Source organism: Anoplopoma fimbria, chromosome 3, assembly GCF_027596085.1.
Source record: "Anoplopoma fimbria isolate UVic2021 breed Golden Eagle Sablefish chromosome 3, Afim_UVic_2022, whole genome shotgun sequence".
NCBI classification, from domain to species: domain Eukaryota; kingdom Metazoa; phylum Chordata; class Actinopteri; order Perciformes; family Anoplopomatidae; genus Anoplopoma; species Anoplopoma fimbria.
In genome coordinates, this window is record NC_072451.1 from 26,815,183 (window position 1) to 26,839,665 (window position 24,483).

The window sequence follows — 24,483 nt, forward strand, 5'->3', positions numbered from 1 at the left end:
ATACATGAGAACTTATAAAATAAATTGTCCAGGCAGACAGAAGCTAGAGAACTTAGCACCTATGGTATTCAGTATTTAATAACTGACACGGCTTCCATAGTGGATTGGATAAAAACACATAATATATGCAGGACCTGTTGTGTTGTGATGGCTTTTATGGCTGCAGGTATCATGAAACCATCTTAAATTTAAAACTGGCCTTTTAACTCTCACATTATCTGACCAAAATGAGGCAGAAAGGACATTTAGGCCTATAAAACTGAAGAGGAAGTGCTGTGGTCTGTTGTTTGTATGTTAAAGAGAGATAGAGACAGAGACACATATTATATCTGGGGGGATTGAATATGTGATGGTGCTGAATGAGCTCAATGGATCAGAGTAATCTCAGTCAAATCAGTGTCAACGCACTGTCTGCACACTATCTAATCCTCTCTGGCATGACATTTAATATGTTGTACAGCAGATGATTTATGATGACTACATTTTCATCACTATGGATGTTGATCTACACAGCTGTCGAAGTCTGCATTTGCTCCATGACATTTACCTTTAAACTACTGATGAAATAAGCATACGTGTGTGAAAGTTACGTGTCCTTCTGTATGGTCTTGACAGGAAGAGGTCCCCTTTAAAATCTTTTCTTTGACCAGATATTTTCTTACAGTAATCCAGGGCACTCACATCTTCGTCATCTCTTCTCATGAAGGTCTCTCCCTCTTGTTCCTTTCCATCCCCACTCGTTTTCCTCCCTCACTCCCTCAGTTTTTTTTCCTCCCGTGGATGAAACAGGACATAGTTTCTCATTATCAGCCAGACTCCTCCCTCTCATTGACGGGTGGTGTTTCTCCTCCCTCCCTCTTGTGTGGAGAGCTCGGCAGTGAGCGTTAATCCCGGATTGTGCTGCCCTGCCGTCTGCATCCCGTTGTTGCTGGGAGAGCATGGCATGGCTCCAGGACCCCTGTGCTCACACAGGGGAGAATTGAACGAATGAGAGAGAGGGGGAGAGAGAGAGAGAGATAAAGAGAGAGAGGCAAGAGAGAGAGAGAAGGGATAGTGGTACTGTTTCACGACTGTCACAGCTGCTTGAGCACTGCATTGCACTGAGTGCCGCTGAGTTTCTGTCACACACACTCTCTCACATAAACAAGGGAGAAAAGAGTGTAAAAAGGAAGGATGACGTCCGGTGTGTCGCAGCTGTGGGTGCAAATGTGAATGAAGAAGAGAGGAAACCTCGGTCACGTCCTGGGTTCCACCACATTGCAAAACTCTCTCTGCTCGGAGCTGCGTCTTTCCCCGCTGCTCACACTTAAGAGGGATTAAACTTTTTGTTGTGTGTTTGATCTCTTGTTGTGGACATCTGGAACTCTTTGAGACTCTAACATGGAGTCTCCCACCAAAGAGATCGAGGAGTTTGAAAGCACGGCCCTGAAGTACCTGCAGCCGGAACAGATTGAGAAGATTTGGCTCCGGCTCCGTGGACTGTGAGTATTTACACTTTTACTCTTTTCAACAAGTGTGTGTGTGTGTGTGTGTGTGTGTGTGTGTGTGTGTGTGTGTGTGTGTGTGTGTGTGTGTGTGTGTGTGTGTGTGTGTGTGTGTGTGTGTGTGTGTGTGTGTGTGTGTGTGTGTGTGAAGTAATGCTGTGTACGCCTCCATGTTAGGGAAATTTGTTGTGCTTGCGTTAAGCTTTTAATATTAACATGTGAGTTTAAAATGTTTCTGTAATAGTTTTCTCATAGATACACTCTGATATAAACACATAGGAAGGAGACAGGAAAAAGCTTGTGTCATAATAAAAGCTACACCTCACTCTAGTTGTGTTTACAGCATGTGTAACTTGTGTCGTGAGTTTGTGTGTGTGTGTGTGTGTATGTGTTTGTGAGAGAGAGAGAGAAAGAAAGGATTGTTTGCGTGAAAACATTAAAACAGAGAGAGAGAGAGAGAGAGAGAGAGTGGAATTATTCAAGTCAATCATTTACCTATTTTGAACTATTTTGAATCATTTGTTTACATTATTCTCCAGCAAGGAAAAAAATGGAAATATGTTAGAGCTGAAGTGTAAACTGAGGGAGGGTTTCTCACAGTTTCACCCTTATTGCATTTTTTATTTAAGCCAATTTAAGTACTTTTTGTTCTCCTGTGCATCATCATTTTTTAAAGAGACAATGATGTCTCTTCATTCTGCTTCACCTTTTAACACCTGTTGTCCATGTAGAATTATGATGCAACAATACTTGTATTTTTGCATATTTTTTGGTAAAGTTGAGGCTAATTCTACATTTTTATTGATTTTTCTGTTTCTCCCATTCTTCTGCTCACGTATTTTTACCAGTCTTTTCTCTTTAAATAATACAAAAGCCTCCTCAAGCCTCACATTTCTCATTTCTTCCAGTTGCTTTTCTAAAGCCCTACAATACTACATTATTACTCTCCCACATCCACCAACCAATCAACACCTCTGTGACCTTTTGCCCTTTGAATAGAGCCCCACACATCATGTATGCAAGTTGAAGTGGGAATTTTCTCTTTTTCATTTTCAGTTCTCCTCCCTCTTACTCAGCAGGGGGAGGAGACGGCGAGGGTTGCTAGGAGGGTTGTGTTAAGAAAAAAATCTTTCATGTTACTGCTGGAGGTCTGAATGAAATGCAGTTTTCCTTCTGCACCACAGACGACGACTGAGTGAATGAACCGTTTCATGGGGCCGCAGTTCATTTATCTGTTTTCCTTTCTTCCCCTCTCACATCACTCTATTTATTTAAACTTATTTTCATGTTATGGTATTTCTATTGTTCCATGATTAGTCATTGTTACTCTCTCTCTGTCGTGTCAGAAGCCCAAAACGTGTGTCCCTCCACCATCATCAGCTGCCACATTTAGTTTCCTCGGATGACTTCATTGTCTCTTCATTTGGTCACTGTCATAAATTCCCTATCACAACCATTTGTCCTTGTGGATATTTGATGGATAGTGAGTCAGATTAATGTAACGGGGGGGGCCCGGCCCTTTTTTCTTTTCTTTTTTTTTTTCTCATCTCGACTACGCTGCGGTCTGCTCGGAGCTCTGAGGGCTCCTGTTGCGTGTCAGAGATCACATTAGCCTTTAATCTCACAAAGAGCCTCCGTCAGAAGAGAGGGAGCTCCTACTGACAGGCAGCCCCCACAGATGTTGACGCTTCACAGTACATGTTGGGTTTAATAGGGAGGGGTCGACAGAATGCAGCGAATGGTTGTGTATGTGTGATCCGGAAAGGTTGACTGCATGTGCTCGTGTGGATGATATAGATTGGATGCATATTTAGCGGCTCGGTGACATTTACTGTATGTGCTGCCAGCTCATGGAGATTTGTTTGGCAGCTGTATGATATGTGTGTTTGTGTGTGAGCGCGTGCTATCACAGCTCTCTCTCTCTCTCTCTCTCTCTCTCTCTCTCTCTCTCTCTCTCTGCCACAGTGTGCTCCAATCATCCATAGATAGACAGAGAGATCATTTTGCTTTGGACAGTTTTCCCTTCTGCTCAACCTTGAGTGACGCAGTCCAACGCCTGGTGACATCCACTGACCAAGACACCGACAGCGTCTTTTGTTTTATTACTTCCCTCTGACAAATGGCCCATCTATGTTTTTTTCCATTGGTAAATGAATTCCAATGGATTTCCATTCATAAATAAGATCACTGCGACATGCCCGACCTCTCCGTCACCCACTGATTAATGGAAATCAATGGATTATTTTATCACTTGATCAACAGCTCATCACTGAGTGCTCCCTTTAAGGGAAGGGCATCTTAGATGTGGTCCAAGGAGGATCAAGGTGGCCGTATCCACTTTATGGAACTAACTGATTTGTGAGTTTGACTAAAATAAAATAAGACAATCCAAGACAAACAGGCTGCTGTACGCCATCCAGCCAGCTTTTTGAAAACACCACAAAAAAAAGTCCTTTAACAGGTTTAAATGTTGCTTCCTGTGACCTTCATAATACAATAATACCTGGAATTTCCATGACCCCTTTCAACCCACATCCTCATTAGGCCGAGGACATTGCATTAAAGCCTTCTAATTAGAAGAAGCGCTGTGTTGTGACAGACATATTTCAACATAGAGCAAGCTCAGTGAGGAGGGGGAGGGGCAAAAGGTGGGATAAAAGAAAGGAGCGAAGCTCAGGAGAAAGGAAATGTCCGTACTTCCGCTTCTCCCATTTTGTTATTTATTCTTATTTATCCATCTCTTCTGTTCTTTTTTGATCCATATCCTTTACAGCTTTGAACTCCTTTTTCTTTTTCTTTGTCATTACCTTTGTTTGAAACTCCCAACACCTATCATAACATCTAAGACAGCCATCTGACCGTGCCACTTAATGTCTTTTTCATTTTAATTGCCTGGTGGATCCTAAGTGATTGATTTAATCTTTTTCTTCTCACTAGTCTTGAGGGGGCTCTTAACATATCTTTTACAGGGAATACCTTCCTTAGCTTGCAGTTTTTACATTGAGCTCCAGGAACAAATGAAGCTAAGTGCTATGAGTTCTGCCTGACTGGAATTTTAATCCATGTCTGTTGTAGAGCGGCAGTGGGTCCATCCTTTCCTCCACTTTGCTAGTATGAGTGATTTAAGTGTGGGTCTCTCTCTCTCTCTCTGTGTGAGTGTGTGTGTGTGTGTGTGTGTGTGTGTGTGTGTGTGTGTGTGTGTGTGTGTGTGTGTGTGTGTGTGTGTGTGTGTGTGTGTGTGTGTGTGTGTGTGTGTGTGAATTAAGCTTTTAGAGCCACGCTGTTAACTCTTCATAAAGGTGTGGGTGTGTTTTAGGTCAAATGTTAGGAAGAGTGAAAGTAGGTGTGTTTTAATGGGACTGTGTAGGTTCCACGTGTGTGTGTGTGTGTGTGTGTGTGTGTGTGTGTGTGTGTGTGTGTGTGTGTGTGTGTGTGTGTGTGTGTGTGTGTGTGTGTGTGTGTGTGTGTAGTAAATTAGTTTGGATGTCAGGGTGTGAAGTGGTATGTGTATGTGTCTGCATGTGCTTTTGCATATCGTTATGCCTCTCATAAACGCCTCATCTGCATAAGTGATGTTAATCATTTGCATTATTTTTTAATTTACAGAGTGAACACAACTGTTTTTACTTATATATTTTTTTTTTACATTCAAGGTCTATAAATCTACACACCCGATGCTGTATAATTCTCCTGATTGCTTATTTGTATTTTTTGGGATAATGTGTGTTATTAGAAGCATATTGTTTTTGTGAGGTTTGCTCGTATGAACGTTCCAAGTCAGATTCACCAAACATATTGCTGATTTCTATTTATTTTAATAACTTCCAACGTAGGAATAGCTCTGAACTGTGAAATAAAGAGTTAATGGTTTGACATGTAGTTAGATGATAAAAATCATCTTTTAAAGCAAACTGGTCCATGATGGGATGGGAGGCAGTCACAGGGATGTGATGGAACACGAGCATAGTACTGGACAACAAACTGCATAAACACCCTGAGGGCAGCTGTTGGACTTTGATTATTTTCAAACTACATTGGCAAGCCATGCTGATGATGTTATGGTGCAGGGAATAATAGTTGAGTTTATTTCAGTGTGGGGTTGTATTTGAACTCTGAATTCATTCCCATTAAGGCATTGTGACTCTTAAGTCAAACCAGGTTTTTACTCCTGTGAAGTAAGACAGACTATGCCACTATGTTAAGAATGAGATCATTTTGGTGAACATGACCAATGATCTAAAAGTGTTGTTCTTAGATGAAGCCCACGTCTTTCATTTAATTTCCTTGTTAACATTTCAATCGATGCCTCACTTTCCTCATGTTTTGTCTCTTAGGCGCAAGTACAAGAAGACTTCCCAGAGGTAAGACTTGCTGCTGGGACACTGGACCTCCTCCTCCTCATACCTCCATCCTTTTCGTCCCATCTCCTCCTCCTCCTCCTCCTCCTCCTCCTCCTCCTCCTCCTCCTCCTGTACTCTTCCCCTGATTTCTGGAGTTCCTCCCACTCTCCTACATCCCTGGACCTCATCCTGGACTTACTCCTACCTTTTTCTTTTCTTTCCTCGTTTTTCATTGTTGCTTGTCTTGCAGAGCACTTTGCAACTCTGTTATGGAAGTGCAATTTGAATGAAAGGTATTATTACAGGTATTAGCACACTTTGTCACACATGTATGCAATAATAAATACTCTGGCTTTCACTTGCTCTTCCTCTCTTGTGTTGATTTGAGTGTCAACTCATCGTCATTACTAGATAACTGGCGCATAATGGATAGAAATTATGGGGACGCAGTTGTTTTAGAACCAGAGACAACTCCCAGAATTTGAAAGGTTGACAAATAACTCAATTGCCATGCACGTTATCTTCTTTATTATGTAATTCTCATTTGTTTGGTTCTGTTGGAGATGCTCAGGGGAAATCAGGCCCTCCATTATCTGTGACTTGCATGCATTTATTTACAAGCAGGAAAGCAGGGATTCATTAATGCCACTGGATGCGAGGGTTATGCAGATTTAAGTATCATTTGTTAAAGATGTTTCTGTATTGATCTGAAACATACTTTCAGTGTCTTTCATTATTCATCTCCTCTTTCTGATGCAAAGGACATATTTTATGGCTTAAGAGGACCCAAGAGACCTTGTGAAAGTGTAAAATGTTTAAATCCAATCTATAAAAATGACAAAGATATTTTTGTATAATAATATGTTGTATATGGTCTTATTTAGAATCAAACTCACCAGATTGTTTTGTGGTGAGTGGTTAAATCTCCCACCTCTAAGATGTATGCATGGCTGTATATTCGTACCGGATGTCCAAAACCTTTTTCAGTATTCAAGGATTCAAGGATCATTTACTGTCATTATGCAACACAGGGATGCACAACAAAATTCAGTTGCAGTCCATTTTCAACACAACAAACCAACAAAAACAAAACACTAGTACATCCCTGTAGTGCATTTTTTTTGTATCTTCTCTACCCTCACTGTCTCTGTCTCGAGAAGGGATGCACAGATCAGACTTTTGCAGTCCTGATACTGATTCTGATACCTCGGCTTTTGTTATCAGCCAAAATCAGGTACCACAATGTGGGGAAATGATTGGGATCATTCTTAAATGTGTAAGGCAACATTGGACTTGATTTTAACAATGCTTTCCTCACTTTGTAAAGCAAAATGTTACAGATATGTACATATATATAATTTAACTAATGTATTATTCATTAATTATAGTGTTATCCGATACCAGATAGGCCCATTGTAAACCATACCTGATCCAGCTATTTGAGTCAGTCTCAGGCTGATATCAGTTTCAGTATTCATGCCTCTCTAGTCTCAAAGCTTAGATTTAATGAGAAACAGAGAAATCTATATTTTGTCAGAAAACACATGCAGTAGTCTACATTCAACAAAGAGCATGTTGTGATGTCCAATAGGCATGTTAGGAAGCTTAACTCAAGATCAAGATGAAACGTACAGATCACTGTAAAATGCATTGAAGTTTTTTATCCTTTTCCATATTGAGCAGGTACTTTTTGCTCGTCTTTGGGATTGAATAGAACCATAGAGTTTTCTCAACCAAAGGCAGTGGCCAAATCCACAAAAAAAACCCAACAACAACACATTTTGGTGTCTCTTTAATACTGAACCTCAAAACCATTTGTACTGTTGAAGATGCAAATCTTTAAAATCATGTCACAAACATATCGACTTAATCATTTCCTAAAACAACTGCGGGCACTGCAGTTTTTAGCAAACATTACTCAAACGGGTGGATTTGTCACGGACTATTTTCAGATGTGGATTGATACCATTTGGTGCTCCAGTGCGTATATACAGCAGCAGGGCGTCGTATGTGGGATTGACTCTAAATACTGGCCATGTTCATCAGAATGAAGGAACATGTCACATGTCACAACAGTGTGGCTTATTGATGTTTTTGGACAACAATGGAGCTCTGCAGCACAGAGGAATAAGCTATTTCGCTCAACAGGCACTTGATAGTAGGATAGATACATTGTTGATTTCTGTCTCTGTCATGGTGGTTTTTTTTTTTTTTACAATAACAACAAACAAGAATATCACCAGCCTTCTTCTTTAATGGTGACATGGATGATCATTTTGCAACAACATATTATGTTCAGTTTGGGATTAATTCAAATATACTCATACAACATCTTCCTTTATAATTTTCAAACATTTTGGACTAACTAACACTAAAGATAGTTTATTAATACATACATTACAATCCACCACTTCTCTTTGTGTTAACTCAGTTAATAAGAAATTGTAACTGCTCAAAAAAATGGAACGCTGTTCCATGGCCTTTTCCTGTGAGCTGCGAGACTGCCGCACAGTAATTGAACGGAACTCCTCTCATGCTACTTATTGTCACAGTGTGTGGTCGTTTGGAGTGGTATAGAGCTAGCGGTTGGAAACCCTCGTTCTCTCTCTCTCTCTGTCCCTGTCGCTGTCTCTCTGTCTCTATCGCTCTCTCTGATGGGTGGGTGAGTTCCTGTGTGGAGGAGCCGGATGATTGACAGCTCCATATGTGTCTGTGTAATTACGGCCGGGCTAATTGGCAGAGAGGAACACTGGGACATTGTCATTACTGACACACCAGTACAACCCCTAACACATGCAGATGTAGGGAGAGATAGCCCACTTCACATAGGGAAGGATGGAGGGATGGCGGAGAAGAGTGTTTGTGTGCAAAGGGAGTTAAGAGAGATGGAAGAAATGCTATAAAGACAGGAATGAAGTCTGTTTAGGCCTTTGTTTTGTGTGGTTTATGTGGGTTTTGAAACAGTTTGCCGGTTACTATTTTGGTCACATGGTCGCTATTGTGCTTTTCATAACAATTTACAGTTTGCTCAGCCCCGCCCCTCTTAGTTACTGTTGCTATGCCTGTCAAACTTTCCATTCTCGCGCAGCACAAATGCAGTACACAGTGATAACAGTGGAAGTTTTACTCATCAAGATTCCTAGTGATTATTCAAAGCAGTGTCGTTGATATGACACAGAACCAAAGGATGACTTTTTGATTTAAGCCTGTGTCCAACCATTTTGGAATGACAACTGTCGGTCGCGGAATTTCACAGCTGCAGCATAACCCCGTTCGGGTAACTTACATATTTGCACATGCAAGACTGTGGTTAGACGTATATTTTATTATTAGTTTCATAGAGTATGTTTCAGTTAAATTGGTACATGAGAAAAGTCTTTCAGTATTTGTTTGGGAAATCGAGGCTACGATGAAGTTTGGCAGGAGCTGTGATTGGACCCTCATCCAGAGGATGGGTTCGATGAACAGATGATTCAAAATTTGTCACTTCTTTCACAAAATCTCTGTTTAATCACATGCTTCTGAATGTGCCAAAGAGCAATTTCATTAAATCCAGTTGCCAAATAACCTTAGGTTTACAAAAAAGGCATTGATCACCCAAGTACCACCACTTACATTGATTGTTCACCAACAATGCAACAAGCAGATTGTTCGTGTGTCTCTTTGTATTCCGCCTGAATAAGCCACTGAATGAGATATGCTTTTACTCAAGTCTGTAAATATGCTACAGTGGTCACTACTTGTAGATCAGCTTTCAAAAGGCTTTAAGTGTTTTGCCATCTTATCCAGGCTTAAATGGCCTTATGTTAGTCTGCCCAGTTGCCAACTCTGTTGAGAGAGAGTTTTTGTGTCTCCTTGCCTTCTCAAAGGGCTGGTATGTTTGTTCAGATTGCAGGGCTTAGTACAGGTTATCAGTGGCATTAATGACTCAGGTATCTAAACCCTGATCTCCTCGCTTTGCTCCAGTCTTCAGACACTCTTAGGTGAACTCATAACAGGATTGCATGGCTTTTGCAGTCGATAAGCCTGCACAAATAAGATAAAAATAAACTGTGTCATTTTCAAAGAACCCCCAAAAGGAAGGGTGAAATGCATCCCTAACTGTGCTGCCAAGCAAATAGCATCTTTGTGCTTCTGTGCTGTTTGCATATATTTTAATAAGGTGATATGAATACATTGGGTGCAAAATTTCCCCTTTCATTGCAAATAAGACTCATTGCAAAAACTGTCCAATTCACAAAGATCAGCGCTAATAGCCACACACCGTGAAATGTCTTCAGTGAGTTGCTGGTAACTGAAGTGCATTTATAAGTGATGTCAGGCCCAGACTTTCCAGCGATCACAGCAGCATTGAATGATATTTTTTATTTTCTGCTCCGCTTCAAATCATTCCATCCTCTTTTACACTCTGGAGGAGAGCGTGTGAATTCACCTGCCAGTCCTTGATTATAAATATGTGTTTGTGCAGGACAGAAGTTTTGAAATTCAGGGGCAGTGTCTTTGTTTGAATGTGGATATGTCGACTTTTCATTTTTGCACTGGTTAATGTCTTTGTGCTTGTGTTTATTGCAGAGCTTGAGTCTTTTATGGGAAAGTCCAAGTCTCAAGCCAAGTGAAGTTATTAAATATATAAATATATTTTTTTCCAAGCTGAAACTATGTTCCTTCAATACGCATGCAAATCAGTTGAATCTCAGGTTATTCTCAAGTCTACTGCTCAACTCAGTTGCATTTGCAGTTCATATATATATAACAAACAAAAAACAAAAAAGAATAAAGATTCAGTATTTCTCTACCAAACTTTCATTCCTGGCATTCCTTGCTTTTTGGGATGGATGTGTGGTGGGGAATATGTTGGAATGACTTGGAATAATGACCTTAGTATTCCTAAAATCCTGGCTATGGATCTGGAAATATAACAATGACCATTTATTATACAAAATGTCAACAAAACTTTAATAAACAAAAAAGGGAATTGGCAGATATTTGTGCTGTAAAGTAGAATTACTGAAAAACTTCATACATTTACAGGAAGCTCTTGGTCCTTATTGTATAGTATAACATTTGCATAAAAACAACAACAGAGGGATACGTGAATGAAAACGCATTGACAAAAGGAAGACAGAGCAACAGCAATGGAGATGAGCACAGATATCGTAAAGCTGAGATTCACAAGGGCCAGAATTGAACTCTTTGGTTAATGTCGGTAATCAGGGAGCACATCTTCCAGGCATTGGCTGCCTTTCAAGACCCGCCCATTAGATACCATTACCCGGTGCCTCTCTGTCTCTCTTCTCTGAGGTTTGGGGCCATTTGTCACGAAAGCTATTGGGCTCATTATTGGAGAGGATTCATTTGGGGGCAATAATGCAATACTGTTATTGGTTTGTCTTTGGGATTAGCTGGCTACGGAGCAAATACGATCACATGCACCTCATGAAATAAACTAATAGTTCTTGAGCAATACGCACCAGAAATTACAATAAAGATGATGATGTGCTCGGATAATGAATTAAAACGTAAAGATGATCCACAAATAAATGAAAATTCTTACCAGTGTTAGTGTTTGTAGAATTTGTGGTCATTGTATGAGTAGTTAGAAAACGATTACAAGACACTTTTTGGAAAATGAAAGCTGGTTCCACAGAAGAGGAGCTTGATGGCTGAATGATGAAGCAATAGCATTTTGGAAAAAAGTGGATGTTAATGCAAGTTTACTGATTGGCGGAGGCATACAACAGCATAAACAATAGTTACACGTTTTGCATGTGAGTAGCCATCTCAGTCTTAGTTTGTAATCAATGTTTGAAAATCAATTTGTTTTTATCTTTCTTAACAAACTATTGTGTGTAGTGCGGAATAAGGAAAACTGTTAAAAAAGGGGTATTATTACCAGTTAGAAGTAGTTGTAAAGAAATGTTTGCTACTTCATTGTATAAAAGCTGGCTGAAGCTCTGTCATGAGTTGCCACCTACAGAGCCCATTAAATCTCTCGTACGGCTAAGTAGTAAACGAGCCAGATGGAGCACCTATAGTAGCTTGGTCAGGAGAGCTTTTGTAACATAAAACAGAAGCGTTTGTTTCTCATTTCAGTGTGCAGGCGACAGCAGCTCAGACTTTAATTCCAACCATTATAACTGAAATTTGTGGCTGGTTTTGGGGTGTTATTCTGTTTTTTATGTGGTCATTTTGTGTCTTATTCAGCCCGATGCTGACTAGTACAACTTTTGTAGGTAGGAAATGTTGTGATTTTCTGTTTCATTTTCTTGCTGTGGTTCACAGTGTGGATACACTAATGATTATGCCTCTCTTATTGTTGCTTTTCTCCCTCCGATCTCTCTTCACCCCATCTCCTCCTCCCTCCTACTACCTGATGATTAGAGGGGTAATTGCCTGGCTCAAATGAATCTCCAAGCTTGGGCTAATTACATTCATCTTTTTCCCTTTTCCTTCCTCTTCGCTCCACATCAGGTGCTCCTTTCTTTTCTGAGGTAACCGCCTCAGTTAGCATAATTCACAGTTTTCTAAACCACATGGTGCCGAAAAACACCCTTCAGTTTGTGAATCGGTACATATGCACGGACTAAAAACATAGAAGATACACATTCCCTGCTTCGAAATAGCTGCACACATGCAACTACTTCACAGAAATGCAACATGTGCATGTATGGACAAGCAGCTGCTTGTATATACTGAAGTGCGATGGATTTTCCATTCAGGCCAAACAATACCCTTCAATAGCTGCATACAATCGTGCAAATCGCTTTGAAAAAGATTTTTCTTCCTTTGCTTGTCTTAAATTGACATCAAAAGAGCGTATTCCCTAAAGTGATGCATTTTGATTCTGCAGCAAAGGGCTTCTACACTGATTATTTTCTCCCTCTTTGCCTACCTCAGAAGGACATTATTGAGCTAAGTGTATTGCGAGTCTGAAGATTGATTACAAAGACCTAAATGATAGGCTTTTATCCTAAGTTGAGCTATAGGGCGGAGATGAGAAAAAAGGAACGTCACAAGCTTTCTTGGTGCCAGTCCAGCTCACGAGCCTTCCTCTTCCTGCGCCTGCAGCAGATAATATTGCAGATTTATGGGGCAGATTGTCTCTTTAATCTGGTTGTTTATATCCATCGCTTCCTCCAACCCCCCCCTGCGACTCCATCGCACCTCTACCCTGTCGCCTGCTGAATGTTTGTCCTAAGGGTATTACCCCGAGTAAATGTAGAGATAGAGCAGGAAAGTGTGACTATTTCCAAGTGTCGGTTTGAGCAGAGAGAGAGAAAATTTCGGTCACACTGTGTAAGAATGGGAAAATATGCTGTGTGCATCCTGTAGTGTTTTGTATGCTGAATGTTTGTGTGATATCCGACAGCAATCTGTGTGTGTGTGTGTGTGTGTGTGTGTGTGTGTGTGTGTGTGTGTGTGTGTGTGTGTGTGTGTGTGTGTGTGTGTGTGTGTGTGTGTGTGTGTGAGAGAGAGAGAGAGAGAGAGAATGCTGCATGTGCTTTTCTTTCCATTCAGCTATCTATCATCTCACCTCATTCATCTCTAGCTAACCCAGTCATTTTGGTCCCAGTGGGAGTCGCAGACCTTACATATATTGGATTTACCTTCTGTGGCCCACAGCCTCTGTCATAACCAATGTAAAAGACCATGATGGTCAAATTGACTTTTCTTGCTAAAGCAGGAGCTGGATAAAGCCAGAAAGAATGCATGGAAGAGCCTAAGCAATGTTTATGTATCGCCAGCCTCCCGGTGCTGTTAAAAGTCCATTTGAGTACAAATGGAAGGAGCTCTGGGTGATCTTGTATGACCAGAACTTGGAAAAAGTTAGATAAAAGTTGTGGTGGTAGTCTTGATTGTGTTCAGAGGCAGTGAATGAATTGCTGAATTTATGTACCTCATCTGAACTGGAGGTAGTCGGGGTGGATGGAGTACGTACAAACAGCAGGACTGTGACACCAGGACAGACGGGTGATCGCATCCTAAGTCCTGTTCATGGCTATGTATAGGCAACAAAAGCACTTTGGTTAAGGTTGGCGGAAAATCATATAAGTTTTGGTTACGTGTTAATAAACACATTGTGTCTCACGTCACCGCAGACTTTGAACTATGAACTATTGTCACTGAACAGAATACATTCAGTCTAAACTCTAAATATATATCTTTTTAAAAAAAAAAGCTGCATACTATTAACCCTGTACGGATGTGATATCATTGCTAGCATTGTTAAAAACGTTCAGGTTAAACCCTTTGTAATACAAACAAATACATATAACTTTATGAAATTATTTAGTTTGACATTTGACAGTCAGTCAGAACTGAAAAATAACTTGATTAAATTAATCTAAAATAACAATTCCTTTAAAATGTTTTTAAAGTCAAGCCACACGTTACAAAATAGAAGTAGAGTAACCGTACAATCAAACAGCAACATCAAGTTAAATAAATCTAGGAACAAATAATTATTGGTACGGATCATATGCAACTCTCAACAGAGATGAGAATGAAGTGAGATGGCTAACTCATTATCTACTGCCATCATAAACTACGGATGCAGCAATTATTTGTTTTCCGGAGCTTATGATGGGAGAACGAACAGGCCATCTCGCTTCTTTTTCGTCTTTGTTGAGAGTTGCACATACACAGTACAGTGTTATTGTTGTTCCTGTGTAGCGCAAAGCATCTGATAAATGATATGATGATAGCATGATAACGGATCGGTGCATAGACTAGCATATTCGCAGATACAGAAATGTTAGCCTGTATCGTAGGCATTACCTTTGAAATCTCAATTATCAAAAAGTTTATGAATACAATGTATCAAATGAAAATGTATAAGCAGTGTGTAAAGTAGTGATGAACCTGCAAAGTTTCAGCTCACCATCTCTTTATTTCACTCTCACCGCTGTCATAGTTTTTGTTTTTTTAAACATGCATTCAGACACTGTTGGATGGTAGCCATGTAGATAATGGCTTGATCAGTGATGTGGGGCTGTTATGTAAACAGTGGACGGTGAATGATTTGGCATCCCAAAGTGAAACATGTTGTTTGTCACTCGGTAGAAAGCTCTTTTGTCAAATATGGAAAGATGGATAGGCACTTCAGTTGTGTTCTTCTGTTTGCGATAAGTTGGCCAACATTCATCATACCTGCTTGTCTCCCTTTGTATGAATGTGTGAGCATGTGACTATAAACCGGCAGTTTTTTTTCTTTGATGTCAATTTGAGAGGAATGCTGTGAATCCCAGCTGTGACGCAGTTAGGTCTCTGTTTTCTGTCACCGTTTTTTAAACGCTCCTTTGGACAGGCCGGACTAAACATCCTTTCCAGAAAATAAACATTCAGCACAGTAGTTCATTTTAACCCAGTTAAACTCATGTGGCCTTCACACGGTTTGCCTCACACATTTCCTCATTCATGTCCACCATCCTGACACATACGGTGTAAAAGACACAGGTTTAGAGAGATTTTAATTCTTCTCTTGACTTATTGAACAAAAAAAGCAGGAGATTCAATACCATGCACTACCAGATGATATTGAAATGATTCGATATTTCCATGTTGGATGCTTTCACTTTTTTCTGAACTATAATAATCAAATACAATATATGAATGATAACATATTCAGGAATATATGATCTTTTTAGAATACCAAAGGATTGATTTGTACCTCTTGGATCATTTTACTACAAAAAAATCTGAATTTTAAAAGCTATAAAACTACAGGCACAGTAACAATGAAGTGAAGCTCAGTTTTAGCTCATGTTGAGCTGTGTGGGTCAAATTGTAGTACCTTAAATTCAATTGAAAAATGCTTATACTTCAACCCCCACCATTTAGCAAATTTAAGCAGTATAAACACATTTTTCATAACACACTGTAGTTGTAAGAAGATGTTACACCTTTTTAAAGTTTTGAGCTTGAAGGTTCATTCATGAACTTGGAAACATTAGTTTGACACAAATGACTTTCAGCCACATCTTGTATCTTTGAAAACAAAAAAACGCCTCAATGTCCCTGTGCAGCCTTTCCACTGTAGCCCAACTGATACTGGATTATTGAGGCAGATACCAACATCGGTATCTTTGTAGTTAGAATAAATTGCATTCCCACAGATACAGATAAATACATGACTAACAAATGTAATAATAGAGAATAAATGTCCTTTTTTTTCAAGCTAAAAGCATCTAGGGAATGTGAAATGGTTAAACATTAGATACATCTATACAAATCAATAGAGCAAATATTGTCTAGCTTTAAATGGTTATACGGATCAACTTTCACTGTAGGAGGCAACACTTGTGTATTCTTATCTAGTTTACACATTCCTTATTATTTAAATGAACTGATACACTTTCGAGAGTTGTTTTCTGACTATTAGAATAATTTAATGTCAGGTGCTATTTAATCTTTTCATTATATTTTGGGTAAAGTTACGAGTGTTTGGAATATCTTCCAAAGTGTTCTTGCAGTCATTTAACTGCAGCAAGTAAACACACTGTAGGTATTTTCTTGGCCCAAATGTCACAATTGTGGTTTTTTTCCACTTTATGTAGTAGATTACCTGCCACTTGTATTGTTGTTTATTTCCCTCAGTTAGTGATGTCATACGTCAGCCGGAGGGACTGTACTTTCCCTCAGCTCTCTTTACCTACATATTTATGGCCCACAGTTGTACAAGGGCAAAAAAGTACTCAAGGCGCTACATATAGTGTGATTACACTGCACAGTGTTTTTGGTGGACAATATAGTGATGGACGATTATTGAATAATGGTGAATACTAAAGTGAAAACACGGTGCACACTCTTGTGCACACCTGATTGCAGTGGTGGGACATAACTCATTGCATTTACTCAAGAAGCAGTACCAAAGTACTAGGGATGTTCAACTTTATGTCCTCACAATCCGATTTGATTACGATTCATGCTTTCAGAGCAAATTCTCTATGCTTCTCAATGTATTGTATCCTAAATGTTTTAATATTAGTGCATATGGCACAAGTTCGCAAACTGCCAAGTGCCGTCTTTTAGCTCCCTGCAGAGAGTGTAAGCTTCCTTGGTGAAACAAAGAGAACACAGGAGAGGAGAGAGGCTAAAGAAACAAGTGCAACAGATAGTAAATGACAGCGAAATGGAGTATGTTCCATCATGTTTCATCATTCATCATGATGCATCTTTGAATCGGGAAAATTCCACATCTCTATTGACTTCCATTCCTGCTATTTTGTTAAGACAAGTGTAATTTGTGTGACACTGCATTCATTTCACAACTTTAGTTACTAGATACTTTACAGATTCTTATTACTAATACAGAATATAACCAATGAATACATTATGATGGATTATTATATGTTAAGATAAGACTCTGGATGAACTTCTTAAGATAGCAGTATATTAAGTATATCATCAGCAATTCAAATACAATAATATAATATCTATGATCCTGAAATTGAACTTTCTGTTTAATGAGAACTCTTACTTTTGGTACTTCAATTATATTTTGATGCAAATCCTTTAGTTAAATATTGAATAAAGGACTTTAACTTGAAACAGAGTATTACTTCATTGGGGTTGCTACTGTTACTAAAGTAAAATGTCTGACTACTTCTTCCAGCACTGCCTGATTGACATGTGTGGATGAGAATTAAATCTTCTGAAAAGAAAGTAGTCCCACTATCACTCATTGACCACACGAATACGTTCATTTAGTTTAGTGGCGCTTCTTTCAAAGATGCATCTTTAAATACTCTTAAGAGTGCTGACAGTGTGTTTTTGTGGAAGCTGATGCTGTTTATATTTCTTCTTTGCATCACTAACAATTTGTACCCAGAAATGCAAGACACATCATCAAAAGAGTATTAAAGCGTGTAAGTCTGTGTTTGAGGGTGGATATGCGCCACTCTTTTTGCTCCCACAAAGCAATTTAATTGTTAAAACAAGAATGATGGAATGACAACTTAAACACGTAGACTGCTCAGGCTTTCTAGACACAACTGTCTCATTAAGTGAAGAGAAATATGTTGTTTTAGGGAAAATGGAAAAAGTGATGAATGTTTTAAAAATAAGAATATAATAAAAAGTTGGAGTTGACAATATAAAGCAGTGAAATAATGAATGGGAGTGGAAAATACATTAATGATTGATTTTTACAACCTATTTAAATTATTTAAATACTCTATTAATTATGTATGTATTAATTTGTACTCTCCCTCTAATTAATGTGCTTTTAAAGACAGGATTGAAAGTTTATTGTAAAACTGTACGTTCTACCTAAGTTACATTTCCCCGCTCTCTATGTAGCTGGCCATTGTGTTAATTTGAGCTAGTATTATGATTGTACTCTGCATGTAGAGTGGTTAATAGTGTACAAATACCCAAGGACACGTGAATGCCAAACTCTTAACTCAAGAGGTATCTTTGATAGTAGATAATAGTTTATTTTATTTTATTTAATCTGTATGAAAGCTCAGGATAAATTTGATATAATTCATATGTTACCAGGGGCAGCTACGGGTGTTGAAATGCTCAAATGTGAGGCACTCCAACTGGACTGAATATCGGCTCACTGGGGATAAACGCTGCGGCTGCAAGGTCCTCTGTGTTGTGTTGTGTGGTGTGGCCCATTGCCAAATAAAGTGCACTCTGATGTCCTTGTTTGTCCGGGGGTTGAAGGACAGAGCAACGATGACCTCTCTCACCACAGTGCACTTTTCAGCTTTTATTGATCCATCTGTGTGTGTGTGTGTGTGTGTGTGTCCGTGTGTGTGTGTGTCCGTGTGTTTGTATGTGTGTGACAAGGACAGAGGCAGCTGTGTTATCATGTCCCCTCCTGCTCTCTTTATAGCTCATTGTCTTCCTCTTTGTGTTTTAGAATTAACCAGAATTATTTCATGAACATATCTAATTCAGCTTAAGAGGATGGGGGCACCATGTTTGGGACACAGCCTTTGTTTCTACACCTGATCTCATCAACAAAGTGACACAGAGGCAGCCTTAGTTGGCTATCACTATGTCTGGATTACTGCCGTAATAACCTCTGATAGACTCAGAGCATTATGCATCTGTTATTATGTTCTGGCTTGGAGTCAAGCAGATAATCTAATTGAAAGCGCTGTTTTTTAAACCTCTCCTATTTCATCTCACTGCTCTGTATGTGTGTATGTGTGTGTAGGCTTGTGTGTGTCCATCCACTTTCCATTGTGTGTGTCCATTCACCTATGCCTTTTTTTTGCTTCAGGGATGTGATTACCTTTACATTTTGTACAGTATAAGGTTATGTCAATTGCAAAACCCCCACCTGTATCCATCACTGACCTTCACATCTGCACTTCTCAGGGCTTCTGGGTCTTTATGTGTCTCCGGTGAGATAACACACACACTTAAATTACCCATGAAAGGACAGTCAAAGTCGATTGTCACGCTCCATTATAACACAATTTCCCCAGTTGGACCCTCCCTGGGGTCCCACTAAATGTTAAACCTTCTTGCATTGACTTGTGGCTCATATATTCCTCTGCTGTGGTTCTTGTTGTTGCTATTTGCACATCTTGTTGACGCTGGAATGCATTCATTCTGTACATTTTCCAAATAATGGTACACCTGACAAGCTTTCTTATAATTACATATTCACCCTATTTCCTGGATTCTTAGCCTCACTCTGCCCTTTGATAAGACTGACACAGACTGAGCAAATTACTGAAAATAATCATAGTGTATAGGGTTCATTGAAAACACACATTATTGTGAAAGAAAATGTTCTATTATTTCTTTATGCAGTGAGGAAGTCAGACAGTTGTGACTCAGGTTGCAGACAGTATTTGTTTGTTTCATATGATTCGTTCATATGTGTTTGTTAATGGATCATTTTTATATAGCTTACTGTGACTAAAATGATATTGCTGTAACTAAACTTATTCTGGCTTGGAGTTGGACCGATCCTATTTTGCATGTCGCTTGGGAAGACTGATTGCAATCATATTTGTAATCTGGCCAGCAGAGACGTATATACATGACTAAATGTAAATGGGCGTGTCTTCAATCTCATCTTGATTTTACGATGCAAGACACTTAGTAAGAAAATCGTAGATTCCCTGAGGAGCATTTGAATCAGCACAAAATCAAATGTATCCACAAATGTCTATTTTATTGCGCATTATGGTGTAATACGTTTTTAGGATGCTCAATATAATTTTAATTCTGCAAGCGAGGGAAGTGAAAGCTGAGGAGAGGAGTGGGGAGGAAGAGAGAAAAAGTGAGAGCAGTGCTGAATAATATTTTTCAGATGAAGTGGGGCTACGTCTTGTTCCAATGTCTTTTCTTATAAAATACAGTATTACTTTTTTTGTGGAGGCTAGAAAAGAAAGATACACATTATATATATATGTCAGAAAAAATCCTTTTTCACTGGCAGTGAAAATGAATTGCCAAGAGCAGACTCCCCCTCACCAAAAGTGTGTGTGTGTGTGTGTGTGTGTGTGTGTGTGTGTGTGTGTGTGTGTGTGTGTGTGTGTGTGTGTGTGTGTGTGTGTGTGTGTGTGTGTGTGTGTGTGTGTGTGTGTGTGCACTGCCTAGGAAGTAGTTGTAACATTTGCCAGTGAGTCCTTCTGCCAAGCCAACAACTCAGTAGAAACTCTGAAATGCTTGCCTTACAATGAAACCCTCGCTCAACAATAACGCCGTCCACATAGAAAAAAGACTCCTCAGGAACAGGTCAGTGAACTCCACCATAATGTTGGCACTTTCAGAGCAAGCTCTGACACACCAGGCTCATGCACACCCCTGGGGAAGACTACAATTTAGTCAAATGTCTGTTCATGGTGGACATTAACTAAGTCCTCTTGGTAAAAGAAATACCGTAGCCCAGGAATTCAGCATGAAACTCAAAGGCCTGGGAGGAGGAGGAGACACGGGGCGCCACACAGCCTACAAAAGAACAAGTCTTAAGCTGCAGTGATTTGGCCGATAAGTATGAGAGTTTGGTGGAGCTTCCTGTCCCGAATGAAATGATATACCACACTGGAGAAAGGGTTACCTCAGGTCTCTTAAATTCTGAGAGGTGAAGGAGACCTTGCATAAGGACAAACAGAGCCTGATGTGGTCCTCAAAAACCGAAGTGTAGGAGGATCAAAATGTGCCAACGCATAGATGACATACAACAAGACGTTCAGGGAAAGGCGCCGGAATTAGGAGTTGTATATCAAAGGTCTCTGAGATAAAATACAAGCTTTGCATTGAGCTAGAAGAAGTCAAATTACTGGAAGGCTTTGATTATCTGCCCAAGAAAGAGCTCAGCAAGGAGGCATCAGCCACGCAACAAGATGACCTTGAAGAGCAATGCAGCGAAGAATGGTTCCTTAGGGATGAGGCCACATATCTCAAACGTGGGGATTCAGAGGAGGAGAGGAGGACGAAGCGGGACTCCGTCAACAGAACAATCGGTCGGCAGATCGAAGACATAACTTCTGGAATAACTTCCAGAAGTCGTCAGGCTGGTTGAGTGATTGTGTTTCGCCCACAGGAGGATAAAGGAAACAGAAGGAAAAGAACAACAGGGAGTTCATTATTAACAGCAAACGTCCAAAACCATCAGGGAGAAGAGACTGGGTTGAACTAAAAATGACTCTGCACCAAATGATGTAGTGAGGAATGATGTCGTATTGGGATTACAGGTGTTAAAAAAGCACTTTAATAAATGTTGGCCCCACACTGTGTCCGTAGAGGATCAGGAAGGGGGTCCACTCTTTTGCAGTATTCCCAAAGGTATCTTCTATTTTCTGCAGAGACATTTTGAGGGAATTACCTTCCAGAGTCGTCCCTGTCACGCTACATTGAGTGCAATCATTATTCCTCCTCACTCATTATCATAATCATCAGCTTTTGCTAAAAACAGCAATTCATTATTTAATGAATCTAAAAAATATCATGGATATACAACATTTTTCAAATGTAAATTTTTTTAAAAATGCTGCTACTACTTGTCACTGAAACAGACATTTGGCAAAATAGAGTCTAATTTAATTGCATATAATCTACGATCAGCTGAGGAAATGACTGTGACCTGCACAAATACTTATCAATGACGTCCTCTCTTCAGTGTTGTCTGCCAGAACTGTGGCCAAGCTTCGTCCATCTGCCTGTGTGTGGGCTTTGTTCTAATTCACCTTATTTACCCCAGTCTTCAAAGTCTTGAATTTTAGTTTTTCTCTTGAATTATTCTCCAAGTCATCTTGACTTCCCACAGCAGGGACCTTTTTTACACATCACAGTTGCCGTTGTTCAGAGGTTTGAGTTGGCTGTCAGGTTGGGCAGAAATCCATGGTACAATCATTAGCTTAGCAGTAGCATTTGGCAATGACAACACCTGTTGCTGGCATCAACTATGGTGTTAGCTAATCCGTGAAGGAAAGATTCCTAAAAATAACATCTGATGATGAAACCAGTGTTCCTAGAGAGATCGCTATGCTTAAATCATTAAAACGTTTAATGTTTTGCCCAGCAATTAGACCTAATTATGGTATGTGAGTAGTTTTTATTTTGTACAATTAGTTCTAGGTTTAACAATTATGAATATTCTATTTTCAGCAACACTTTATTTTACATTCATGTCATTATTTGACTTTTGAAAGCTGCCTGCAGTCTATTTTTTTACTGTCAGCAACTGAGCAGCATTGATAAAGCAACTGGGGGTTAAGTGGTTCGCTCAAGGCCACCCTGGTTGTAGTTTGGGGTTGAAGAACCCCTTTTTCCCACTGGGAAGACCATTTGCAAGGATTTGAAGCAGTGATACACACACTTTACAAAATTGCTTTTCTGCAAACTCTACCACTGCCTGCAGCCTCACAACGTTATGTGAGTGTAAGTGCATATGTATGTGTGTATTTGTTTGTGTGTCTTTGTGTCTGACAGAAACAGAAAGAAAGCTGTTTCTTTAATCTCTAGCCTGTATGACTCATCTGACATGGGAATTCAAGTCTGGTTTTCCCTTTATTATATTGTTGTTAGTGAATTACTGGCATGTAATGACCTTGTTATCAACTGGAGACATGGAGGACATTGAATGAACCGACAACACATGGCCAAACATCATTGACGAAGGACGTAGGAGAACCAGATTCCAAAAGAAAAAATATGACAGCACTATTTTCAATATTTCAATGTACTCTAAGGACAAATCAGGGATCTGTCAATATGTTTTTTCCTGATTGTAATATGAGAAGTAATATTAAATATTGAAATGTAACAGTTTGGGTTTTCATTGTTTAAATGAGTTGGCGTATATTGACTGGCTATTTCCACAAAGCTCTAGTGCCATGAAACTGTGCATATGTAGCCAATTCTGATTGGAAGTAGTCATTAAATTATTTTGCTTTTTTGCTTTAGATGCCATGCTTCTCTCTTACAACAATGATACACCTCCAGACAAACATATTTCCTTGTACAGAGACAGGTTTGGCAGTCATTTGATGCAAATAATGGGCATGCATCTTTCAATTTAGAATGATTCTGATTCACTAACATACACACAGGGGTAAGAACAAAATGAGTCCATGCTCATGTGTCATGATCCGATGGTATTTGTGTTTGCACTTATTTTGTGCAAAATTCCACTCATATATAGAGTGCTCCAGGAATGAGACCTACAACCTGGAAATGGGTTAGCATATTTGCAATTCTGGTTCCCTCATCTTGAAGTCAATGGGTTTTTGGTTTAGATGCATCAAATAAGGTCTGTGGTTAACATACGCTTAAGCGACTGTAACATTTTGTCCTATGATGTATAATATCGGTTAGTAAATACCCCTCTCAATGATTTTGAGAAGGTGGTTGCAAATAAGGGGCTAAGTAAGAGTACAAAACGTCATCACAGCAACAAGTCTGCCTTCACAGCCTTTTTATCACGCTGAATAAAATGGTTAAATATCATAATGATAAAGGGAACCAGTGCAATGCTAACTAGCATGCCATTAAATTATATGAAGGGTAGGATGTTTGTACGGATCTAAGTTCTTGGCAAAAACCTTGTTAACCTTTCCAAAAGTACCATGGTTGTGGTTCAAGTGTCTAAAATGTTTTTCTCTCTGTTATATTAAAATAACATGGCTGAGGGAGGTGGTGTCTCAGGGTGTTTCGACTTCCCAGAGATTCCTTGTATGCTTCGAGGGAAATGCTTGCTTCAACCTTTTTTCATTTTTAAATGAGATTCCAGTAGGCTGGATAAACCATTGGGGTCATAACACATTCACTGTGTCAGACATTGTACACAGTGTCATTTAAAGGTAACAAACATGTGAACTGACAGCACAGAGATTACTGAGTGACACTCATGTCCACATACAATTTCTCTTTGCATCTGTCTCGTTTAGACCTGCGTCTCTCATTGAATGCACATTTTAATCTCTGGGGTTATGTAACTCGAGCACCATAGAGCGTTAGGGATTATTTTTCTAGCGCTGACACATGTCATTGGAGAGAGCGTATTTCGACAGGACAGCTTGTACCGTAGGTATGGTCACTGGAGAGAAATCAAGTAGCGGATTTGTACGTGAGATTAGAGGCTCACTGGTGTTTATTTAGTTTTTTGGTGTTTGGTTTTTAATTCTCTCGCTCTCAGAGACACTCAGTATATATATATATATATATATATATATATATATATATAT

The 24,483-nt window shown here is 39.5% G+C and overlaps 1 protein-coding gene across 1 annotated transcript in view; it reads left to right on the forward strand.

The window, feature by feature from the left end:
* The first annotated feature begins 1,380 nt into the window (after positions 1-1,380).
* LOC129111882 (dual specificity calcium/calmodulin-dependent 3',5'-cyclic nucleotide phosphodiesterase 1C-like) overlaps positions 1,381-24,483 on the forward strand; it is a 61,615-nt gene continuing 38,512 nt past the window's right edge. Inside the window, exons 1-2 of the mRNA XM_054624035.1 lie at positions 1,381-1,481; positions 5,819-5,845. Of these exons, the coding sequence (XP_054480010.1) occupies positions 1,381-1,481; positions 5,819-5,845 (128 nt within the window). The remainder of the gene's footprint in view (positions 1,482-5,818; positions 5,846-24,483) is intronic.